We start from the raw sequence: 11,467 nt of genomic DNA, 5'->3' as shown, positions 1-11,467 counted from the left end.
GGAACTGTTGTTTTTCGAGATGTGTTGCTTATGTCCATTCCATTGTAGGTGATGGAAGTTTTTCCCTCAGTGGTATCCATAGGGGACCAGCTCTGGTGCCCTCTAGAGTGGCGCATGGCTGCCCGCTCCATCAGTTCCTTCTTGCCGGAACTCAGACAGAGAGGAAGGAGGGTGCGTCATGGAATGGACATGAGCAACATATCTTGAAGAACAACAGTTACGAAAGGTAACCATCTTATCTTCTTTGAGTGCTTGCGCATGTCCATTCCGTTGTAGGTGACTCCCAAGCAGTACCACCGGAGATGAGTAGCGGTTCATGGATGTGTCAATTGCAGCACAGCTCTGCCAAATCCAGTGTAATTTCTGGCTTGCTGGGTGATGGCGTAATGCGTTGTGAACGGGCGTACCGAAGACCGCATTGTGGACCTGCAGTTGTCTTGGATAGGGAAATGCGCTAGGAAGACAGCTGAAGATGCCTGAGCCCTAGTCGAGTGAGCCTTCACTATCGGTAGAGGCACAGCCTGCATCAACTTGTAACAAGTACGGATGCATATGGTGATCTAATTGAAAATCCTCTGAGAGGACACTGGAAGGCCCTTCATCCTGTCAGCTATTGTGATAATGAGCTGGGTCTATCTGCAGAAGGGCTTGGCGGGTTCCAGGTAGAACACCAGGGCGCGTCTGACATTTAGTGTGCAGCTGCCTCTCCTCATTGGTTGTGTGAGGCTTTGCACAGAACATCGGGAGGAAGATATCCTGGTTGACATGGAAGTGACACACCACCTTTGGCAGGAAGGCCAAATGGGGCTGCAGTTGGACCTTGCCCTTGTAAAATACCATATGCGGGTGCTCCGAAGTGAGGGCTTTAATTTTCGGGAGACATCTTGATGAGGTAATAGTTAAAAGGAATGCAACTTCCACGACATGTGGGAAAGGAAACAAGAAGCCATAGGCTCAAAGAGTGGGCCGGTGAGGATGGAGAGGACCAAGCTGAGGCCTGATTGGGGGACAGGGTCCCAGACCAGAGGAAAGAGCCTTTCAAGGCCTTTCAGGAACCTAATCATCATGTCATGCAAGAATACTGATCTATGCTGGATGCAAGGGTGGAAGGCTGATATAGCTGCCAGGTAAACCTTGATTGAAGAGGAGGCGAGGCCCTGGTGCTTTAAATGAAGCAGATAATCCAGAATGGACTGCAGAGACGACTTAGTCGGGGAGATACTCAGCTCTGTTGCCCAACATGAGAAATGCTTCCACTTTGCCAGTTAAGTTGCTCTGGTGGAGGGCTTCCTGCTCTCCATTACGCTGTTCCTGACTAGAGTAAGCTTCTTCCTCTGGATTCAGCCACGCAGCATCCAAGCTGTGAGGTGGAATGAGGTGAGGTTTGGGTGCAGCAACTGACCATGATCCTGTGAGAGCAGGTCCAGGTGGCTGGGAAGTGACCACGGGGCTGCTACAACCAGGTCCATGACCATACTGAACCAATGCTGGAGAGGCCATGCTGGGGCAATCATAATGACCTGTGCCTTGTCCCCCTGTATCTTTAGGAGGACTTTGCTGAGGAGTGCGATCAGCGGAAAGGCGTACATAAGGTCTCCTGACCAAGGCATCAGAGAGTGAGCCTCTGCCGAGGCCTTGCAGGGAGCAGAACTAATGACACTTTCTGTTCTGTCTGCTGGAGAACAGGTCCACTTGGGGAGTTCCTCACTTCTGGAAGAGCATCCTGACAACCTCCAAGTGGAGGGACCACTCATGGTGAGAGAAGAAGGACCTGATGAGGTGATCCAATATCATGTTCCAGGTGTTGGGGAAGTATGAACCTTCTAGGTGGATTGCATGTCGGATGCAGAAGTCCCAGAGGTGAAGGGCTTCCTGGCACAGAGCCGCTGAAAGAGCTTCCTTTTCCTGTTGACATAGGACATGGAGGCCGTGTTCTCTGTCAACACCTGCACTACCCGACTTGAAAGATGGGGAAGGACTACCCTGGATGGATAGCTCTGAGCTCCCTGACATTTATGTGAAGAGTGAGCTCCTCTCTTGACCAAAGCCCCTGCATTTGCAGTGTACTGAGATGAGCTCCATATCAGAGGTCAGAAGCATCAGATATCAGTGAGACCATTGGTCGTGGGTTTGCAAATGGCACACCTTCCAACATCAATGCTGGGTCAGACCACCACTGCAGGGAAGTAAGTACCCATGGCAGAATCGTGAGGCACTTGTCCAGGTAATGCCTGGACTGACTGATGTCAGCCACATCTGGAGGTAGCGCAGTCTGAGTCTCGCATGCCGAACCACGTACACGTGTATGGCTATGTGCCCCAACAATTTGAGGCACACCCAGGCACTAGCGAGTGGGTGAGCCGTGACTTTGGCAATCAGATCTGACACTGCCCTGAACCTGGCCTCTGGCAGGAAGGCTCTGGCTCATGTAGAGTCGAGGACAGCTCTGAAAACTCTATTCTTTGAACTGGAACCAGTGTTGATTTTTGCTGGTTTATCAACAGACCTAGAGCTTGACAAGTGGCTTGCAATGTCTAGATACTGCACTGGATGTGGACCTTGGAATGTCCCTTGATAAGCCAGTCATTGAGGTATGGATAAATCTGGATACCCCCACATCTGAGGTAGGCCGCTGCCAACATGCACTTCATAAACACCTGTGGCGCTGCTGATAGGCCAAAGGGGAGCACTGAAAATTGGTAGTGGGTGGTCCCAACTACAAAATGTAGGAACCTTCTGTGTCCGTGAAAGAGCGATATGTGAAAGTAAGCGTCTTTCAGGTTGAGGGAGCCAGGGAAGGAATGATGGAGCCAAGGAGACCATGCAGAACTTCAACTTCTTGAGATACTTGTTCAGGCTCTGCAGGTCAAAGATGGGATGTAGCCCTTTTTGGCCTTTGGGATAAAAAAATAACAGGAGTAAAATCATTTCCCCCTCAAGTGCAGAGGGACTTCCCCCACAGCTCCCACTCGCAGAAGGCCCTGCACCTCCTGAATGAGCAGATGCTGATGAGACGGGTCCCTGAAGAGAGACAGAGGTGGGCGTGGGAGGGAGGGCGGGGTAGAAATAAACTGGAGGGTGTGTGTACCCCCTGCTACTGTGCTGAGGACCCACTGGTCCAATGTTATAGAAGCCCAGGCCACGAGGCAGGGAGACAGACGGTTGGAAAAAAGCAGAGGTGCTGGATCCAGTACACAGGCTGAAAGGTCAGCCTCGAGCACATGCTCAAAATGCCTGCTTATTACCCCGATGGTTGCAGGTAGAGTTCGAGGGAACTGAGGGTGCCGGCTGTTGGCCTTTCTGTGGAAGGGCTCTGTTCGGGATTGGTCCCCAAACCTGTAGGGGTGCTGCAGTTTGAACCACTTTCTCGCAGGAGACAGCATGTAAAGGCCCAGTGAGCGCAAGGTAGCCGTAGTGTCTTTTAGGCCTTGTAATTTGCTGTCTGTTCCGCAAACAGCGCCAAGTCATCAAAAGGGAGGTCCTGGATGGACTGCTGAACTTCCAACAACAGGCCCAATGACTGCAGCCAGCACGTATGCCTCAGGGAAATGGACGAAGCCATGATCCGGGCCACGATGTCCGCAGCATCTGAGGCCGCTTGGAGGGCTACCCTGGCCACAGCTCTGCCCTCATCCAGGATAGCCAGGAACTCCTTCCTGGGCTCCCCTGGCAGTGAGTTTGCAAACTTGGATCATGGACTGCCAAATGTTAAAGTCGTAGTGACCAAGTAGGGTCTGATGGTTGGCCACTCTTAACTGGAGGCTGGCCGTCAAATAAATATTTCTGCCAAAGAAATCGAGCTTCTTTGCTTCCTATTCTTAGGAGTTGATCCCAGTTGACCCTGTCTATCAAGCTCATTCGCTGCGATACCACCTGTGAGCTAGGAGCAGGGTGTATATGTAGGTATTCAAATCCCTTAGCAGGGATGTAATACTTTCTCTTCGCCCTCTTGGAAGTGGGGGGCAGGGAAGAGGGAGTTTGCCACAAGGCTTTGGTCAGCTTTACCACTCCCTTGTGGATGGGTAATGAGACCCTGGAAGGGGCTGCTGCACTCAAAACATCAAACAGGGAATTGGAGGGTTCTGCCAACTCCTCGGCCTCTAACCCCAGGTTCGAAGCCACCCACTTAAGAAGCTCCTGGTGGGCTTTTATATTATTCTGGAGGACTGTGTGGGAAGGTCTTGCTACTGCCTCATCAGGTGAAGAGGATGAGGAGGCGGGTAACGGCGGGTCTGCCACCTCCATGGCATCTGCCAGTGGAGCCCCAGCTGGCGCTAGCTGACCCTGGGGACCTTGGTCTCGCTCTACTTCCGAGTCTAGGGATGGCTTGGAGACTGTTGCTGACCATTTCTCAGATGCCCTTGAGACTGAGCGGTACCCCTGTGATGGCTGGGGAAACCCCTAGGGTTTCCATAGCTGCCAGGGAGCTGGCCACTGACCTTGGGGCCATGCGGGCACTGGTGGTCCTAATGAGAATTTCGATGCCCGCAGTGGGTGGCCCTGGCATGCTGGTAAATCTTCCTCCTCACTCTCTCAGCCAGAGGAGGAAGAGACATGTTTCGGGGACCAGGACAGTGCTGATGCTGCCTATCCACTCTGATCCCGTCGGCCCTCTCTGTAGGTCTCCACTCGTGACCTGTACCAGGAAGACTGCTCCCAGTGCCGCGCCTCTGGTGACTGGCGGTGGTGTTTGGCACTTCAGCAACCATATCCCGGCGATTGATGCCTCATGCTTTGAGAGCGGTGCCGTTCCATGGATCGGGAGGATTGACATCCTGGCTCACAGGATTGATGCCTTGCCTGCAGGGATCCGTACTGGCAAATCGGAGACTGGTGACTAGACTCAGGGGACCAGCATCTGGACTTTGGAGTGGTGCCGCAAGCTTGGAGATCAACCCTGCTGTTCCAGGGACCGGTGCTGGGACTCTGGGGACTGGCAACACACCTCCACGGGTCTGTGCCAGACAGCCGGCAAATGACGTCAGGATCCTAGGGAATGCTGTCTAGAGTCCGGGGAATGACACGGGGAACTCTGACAGGTAAACTGGTGGTGCTGTTCTGATGGGGCACTCCCTGTGTCGGGAAGCAGTGCAACACCAATGGGGACTGCTGGAAAGGTCCCAGAATGGGTTTACCCCTCGAACAGGGCACCTAGCTGATCCTTGAGGGCAGCACCGGAAGGGGTAATATGTCCTTAGAGGCCTGAAAGGCCTCCGGCGTGGACAGCACTGCTGGGTGCTAACTGCCTCTGCTGCTTTGTGGGTAGTGGGCAGGTCATGAAGGGGGCTTGACAGCTCAACAGGTGCTGAAGCCTGGCCACTGTCCAGAGAGGAAGAGCTGCCCCATGTGGGTCTTTGCTCTCCTCCGGCTCTCTCCTTCCCTTTATGGAATGTAAGAGAATGTCCTCTGCTGGGCTTTCTCTGCTTTTTAGCCAGTACGGGGATGGGGATCGGCGCCGGTCAGAGGCCAGTGGCGCACTCCACACGGAAGCTACGGTACTTGGAGCACTGTCCAATCTGGCCAGCTCTGAGGCCAGTGTGAGGACCAACTCCATAGGGAATGCTCTTAGTTGAATGTCCTGCTCCTTTTTGGTTCGGGGCTTGAAACTCTTACAAGTGCGACATTTGTCACTCACGTGGGTCTCCCTCAAATACTTAAGACAGCTTTGATGGAGATCACTGACTGCCACAGGTGTTTTGCAGTGGTCGCAAGGCTTAAAGCCTTGGGGCATGCCCAAGTCCCATCCCTAGGCTAAGTCCTGCAGGGGACTATTTCTAACATATACACTAAGGGAAGTAATATACTACTCAAACTTAATAACAACTATATACAAGAGAATTCAAAACTAGGCACAGTTGAGAAAGAAAGCTTGCTGAGGCAAGGAGACGTTCCAGCACCGTCACTGGTGGTAAGAAGGAATTGAGGGATGGGGAACTGGTAGCGCCCCTTATATCAGTGCCTATGTGCACCTTTCCAGAAAGCGCCGGAGCTGGTCCCCTATGGATACCATTGAGGGAGAAATTTCCAGCACCAGTGCATGTGACAAGCACACACATCTACAATGGAATGGACATGAGCAAGTACTCAAAGAAGAATAAATAGGTGACCTGTAGAAGATGATTTAGATATTTTTCAAGTCGGGATAAGATGTTATGGTCAGCACGAGACATTTTAAAGGAGCCTGGGTTTTCAGAACTTGTTGAGCATTCACTTGCTGACAACAAAACAAACAAAAACAGGTACCTTTAAGGTGTCTCAGATTGGACACCCAAAAATTGAAGAAGCCCAAATCACTGGTCACTTTTGAAAATATTGGACCTCACTTATTGCACAGATAAAGTATACTTGGTGCCCATGAAAGGAACCAAATAGTGTAAACAGATCAAGAGGCTGTGCTTCTGAAAACGGCAGAAAGTAGCAAAGTTCATAATAATTAACTATACATTATGTTAATACGTCTTTAAAATATACTTTTTAAAATAGAGACACTTCTATTTTGGGCTAATAAAAGCAGTCTTTAGTTTCACTACTGCTTTCTAAAGTAAGAATTTCTAGGTCTACATCTCATCAGATATTGATCTTGTAATCTTCCCGCTTAGAGATTCTAACATAACTATGCTTCTAGTCGACCTACTTAACTAATATAATCATGTGGATAAACTACACAAGGTTACATTATTTCTCCTAATGTATTTATTGGAGGACACTTCGCCTACTAAACAGCTTGCAAACAGAGACGCAAACAATTTTGTAACCTCTTCTGTTCCTCTGTTGTATCATCATCCATTTTGGCAAATTAGATGTTTCACTTCAACTTGTGCAAGATGTACAAGATGAAATTAGTTTCAAATGCCATTTCACTCACTTTTACACTTCCCTTTATGTCATCACCTCTATGTAATTTTGTACTACATAAAGCTAATATATTAATCAGGTAGCCACATTACGGTGGAATCCTATTTGGAAATTGTTTTTAAAATTATTAAATATAAAATCCGCCTGTCATCTGGACCCTAAAAGGTATTAACACAGCATGGAAGCAACATGTTCGCACTGTATTATATTAGAAGAATTACAAGATTGCTCACCTGCGACCACATTCTGAATATTTACCAATATTTTTTAATATTAAGGCAGCTGTTAATCGGATGTGTTTAGTTATTGGTCCCTCTTTTTCATCCTAAAAAAGAAAGAAAATCGTATTAAAAATAAATCAGTCAACCATTAATTTCAAATACACAATCTAAATGCTTCTTACTGTGAAATCTCTGAAGACAAGGTTTCTTGATCCCCTTCTTAGTGCCATGAGGGCAGCACTAGGATGATTCACAATAGCCTTCTGTGCTCTAGGAGTAGAGGTACTACCCCCTGCAGTTGGCTGCCTAGTGATAAAGAAAAGATATAGGTATAAAGCATTATGTACTGCTTTCTAGCACATTTATATTTATCAAGACAGTTACTCTTGCTAGGTTTTTATTTTTAACTTCTTTGGAACTCACAGGTAAAGGAGTTCTCAGCGCTCAACACTCATGTAATTTGCCTTTTGGTTCAACAGGGGAAAAACGTGGCTCACAAGTGCCCCAGAATTAGTTAGGTGAAGGTGAGAAAATACAACTCTCTCAGAGAACCACTGCATTTCATAGATGACATATTTAAAGGAAAAGTACCCTTCTAACTAATCAACACTAGTACACTTCAGAACAGACTAGTTTTCTGATGGCTGTCTGAAGGTATGCGTTATCAGCCAAGATTTAAAATGAATGGGGATAGGTGGCTACCCAAATGCCATTTAAAACAGTAAACTCTGTATCCAGCACAGCTCAGTTATCCCTTCTAGTCCACCTCTTCACAGGTGAAGGATCTGGCAAGAAGACATAAGAACAGTTTATGGACTACCATGGAGTCACTGGGGATATTTTTGAAAGGGGAAGGCAGATATGGAGGGAATGGATGTGAGGAGCTTGGGGGGACAGAGCTGAAAGCCTCCCTATTTTTCCACTGCAAAGCTCAGACTCCCCCCCCCACTCTTCCCATCCCACTGTTCCCTGCACCGCTACATCATCCCAACATCTCTCCTCACTGCTCTGACCCCTCATGTTCCTCACCACTGCTCAGTCATGCTCCAACATTCCTTGCACTGCTGTAATCACCTACTCCTTGCCCCCTGCTGCTCTGAGCCCCCCACATGCACACCAGCTCCACACTCCTCCTTGTCATTCCATGTCCCTGGAAAGCTTGGGGGAGCTCTGGGTGGTGGAGATGGGGGCTACGTGGAGCACATGTGCCATTTGGAGGCAGGAAGGGGCATGACAGTGGATATGTAGAGTCCGTCCGTCCCCAATCTGGGCCTAGTCAGTGTATGGGGAAGGATTTCTACACATCCCTCTGCAGCGCAAAAGGGTCAGAGAGGTATGAAGTGGCCCATGTCAATGAGATATTCTCAGCTAAATAAGAACACCCATGGAGATGTAGATAGCCTGAAATAATAGGTCTAAGAGGTGCAAATTGCTCCATTCAACTCACTAGGTGTTTCCACCCCACCACCAAGGTCTCAGAGCTTCTGGGTCTATGCAATGCATGCTCTGAGAATGCCTGTTCTCAGCTCCTAACTATGATCTCAGTGCTGTGCATTGTGCCATGCACCAAACGTGCCCGTTCTCAGTTCCTCATTCCACTCTCTGCACTGGAGGGGAAGGCGCCCTACTTTCCCTCCTTAGAGTCCTGCTCAGTGAGCACCTGAGTTTCCAGACAGCAGAGGTCTCTTCAAAGGCAATGAGTTTTCAAAAAACGGTGTTTAAACAATTCCTTGCAATAATGTGGGCCATTATTTCGGTGTGTGCGGGCTACTCTGTAGCTGCGCCAGAATACAACTATAAGGCAAAAGGGGAAGAACGCTAACGCTGCACTCTCCCAACCTCCACATCTCCTGCACAGCTCCAACACACACACACTCACATTCCTCCTCACTACTTTGACCCCCCCAATATTCCCTTGTTTTGGCCCCTAAAAATTATAAGAATCTGGAAATGTTTGAGCAGCTCAGGTTAGGGCGGCTGTGTATCAGAATCCCCTGAACTAAAAGACATGAGTTTCCTTTGATCACACTCAGTTTCATGGTTCATTACCCTAACTTATTCCTAAAGTAATTTATCTTTCCTCTGTTTAATTAATGCTATTTTCTTTGACAACAGTCTGATGTAAACCCAGAAACTAACTGTAAATTTGAGCTGTCTTCAATTATTGCTCTAACTCAGCAATTTTGGTCTCTGAGAAAAACTTCCAGAACAAGCCCCTACAGAATGCAGGCAGAGAGCAAGGAATATGGACAACAGACATTCTCTGACAGTTGCAAGGATAGGGCTTGAACTCGGTGCATGGGTACTATATAGATTCCATGACCAAAATACATCTTTGAGCCACCCAATTACTGTGATAACATACTGCCTGGAAACTCTTTGACTGTTAACAAAGCCATAATTTTGCTACACATGTGCACCTCATTCTCTGTGGCTTGAGCAACTGACACATTCAGCTACAATCCTGAAGGTCATAGGTTTGAGTCTTGATCAATCTCATACTGAAAAGCCACCTCCAACTCACCCAGTTGCAAAACGGGTACTTGATCAGTAAGGGTAGAGCAGTTAAATATGGCTGGACATGATGCTGGCCACATCACTCCCTAGTCGTAGTGTATCATTGGCTTCGAAACTGACATGCCTTAACCACACGAAGGGCCAACTCGAAGAGCCACTGGGTCAGGGCAACTCTGACTTTTAACTGACATACCAAACTGGAATTCCTAATTGAACGTGAAATGCTCCAAAAGGGCACTGAGTCCAGTAACTATGATAAATCTGGAGCAGTTTGGGGCAGGTCAAAGCCACAAGCGTGCATAAAAAAATCTTAAAAGAACCAGATGATTTTGTAAAGAGTTGGATTTTTAGGGGGCTTTATGTTGACAACTTTTTGCTCAAAAGACCCCGTATCTGGACACTTATTCCACGAGGCATAGCAAATTTTGAGATAATCCGTGTCAGTATGTGGATTTTGGAACATTTAGAATTGTAGTCTTTTAAACAGTAAGTGACTCTCAACCTTAACTACATCAGAGCTGCTGATCCACCATAATCAAAAAGATAATGTTAGTTGGCTGGGAGAGAACTTGGAGAGTATAGTGAGGATGGCGTTTGTCTCCATTACTGAGGATAGGTGCTTATCTTTAATCAATGACTCTTAAAGTTTAGGGGCACAGGATCCTCAGTTGCTCTTGGAACATCAATGTGGCTTTTTCACCTGTGCTTTACATGACCATTATGATCTTTTCTCTCAGATGTTACAATCACTCATTTCTCTTACCTATTTTATATTTATATTTTATGCTTCATTGCATATTGGATTACTATATTTTGCTCTATCTAGAACAACACCTGATAAATCAAATTATAAATATACAACCTTCTTCCAGTGATTTCTGACTCTATTTTCGCTATCAGTAACGAGGATCATGTCTCTTACTTATTGGAAGGTTTCTGATTTCCTGCTTGTCCATGTTCATCTTGTTTTAATCCTGCAAGTAGAGCATCTCTGGAGCAGTGCTTATCCTGTTTGAGGAAAGGAAACAAAAATGTACCTGAAGACTTTTCAATGAAATTCCACATTTTACTTTACAAAAGAATAGTGAGAAAATATGTACCTGTAAGTGGGTAATGAAGGAAAACCTCTGCCGCTGGAAAGGTTCACAACCCTCCCATAAGCACTGCCCTGGATAGACATCTTTTCCTCCATGTTCAGTTGCTGCATGATAAAAAACTTGTGATGGTGTTTGAAACCACCTAAAAAATATAAAAGTAAAAAATGCTGTCATTGCTTTTTCTTGGTTAATGTTAAAGCAGCAATACCACCTTTGATCCAATACTGGCTAACACTTTTGTTCTTATGAACAGACATATGCATTACATATTGAAAATGTATGTAATTTCCATATGTAAATATGACAATTTCCAATAGTATGTGTACATGTCCATCATCCCTAAATACCAATAAAGGACAATTTGATTTGGCTGAATCCAATTATTTAAAATTGTAAGCATTTCTTTTCCTCTTGATGCATTGATCCCAATGGCTTTAATGTGGACTACCTGTTTAAACTCTCTGTACATCCAAGCTACTGTACTAAGCTGTCAAGCACCTTGTATTACAGATGTGGTTGTCTTTCACATGTTCTCCTTCCTAGATTCTTTCTGACAAGCCAGCACTTGAACTGAGAACATTTAAAATGTGACTAGCAAGCAGAAATATGAAAAACTTGATCCTGCCGTCTTCTATGTAATATAACGGTATCTGTTAAAGTTAGAACAACAGGTCAGGGTAAAAACTGTTTTTCAGTAACTCTCCCATTACAACTTGTTTGTCTGAAACTTAGTTTAGAAGTTTTCAGCATACAATCAATTTTACTTGTTTTGTTAAA

At 46.8% G+C, this 11,467-nt stretch overlaps 1 protein-coding gene across 3 annotated transcripts in view; it reads right to left on the bottom strand.

The window, feature by feature from the left end:
• Positions 1-11,467, bottom strand: part of ARID2 (AT-rich interaction domain 2) — a 165,731-nt gene that overhangs the window by 3,499 nt on the left and 150,765 nt on the right. For all 3 annotated transcript variants that reach the window (XR_007772046.1, XM_050936013.1, XM_050936014.1), the window contains 4 exons: positions 10,694-10,832; positions 10,516-10,601; positions 7,259-7,382; positions 7,089-7,180 (listed from right to left, as the gene is read on the bottom strand). Coding sequence is in view for 2 of the 3 variants with exons in the window: in XM_050936013.1 (XP_050791970.1) it covers positions 7,089-7,180; positions 7,259-7,382; positions 10,516-10,601; positions 10,694-10,832 (441 nt within the window). In the remaining variant the exon portion in view is untranslated. The remainder of the gene's footprint in view (positions 1-7,088; positions 7,181-7,258; positions 7,383-10,515; positions 10,602-10,693; positions 10,833-11,467) is intronic.

This window comes from Gopherus flavomarginatus, chromosome 1 (assembly GCF_025201925.1).
Source record: "Gopherus flavomarginatus isolate rGopFla2 chromosome 1, rGopFla2.mat.asm, whole genome shotgun sequence".
NCBI lineage: Eukaryota > Metazoa > Chordata > Testudines > Testudinidae > Gopherus > Gopherus flavomarginatus.
The sequence above is the reverse complement of the archived record's forward strand: the minus strand, read 5'-3'. Positions and strand labels throughout refer to the sequence as shown.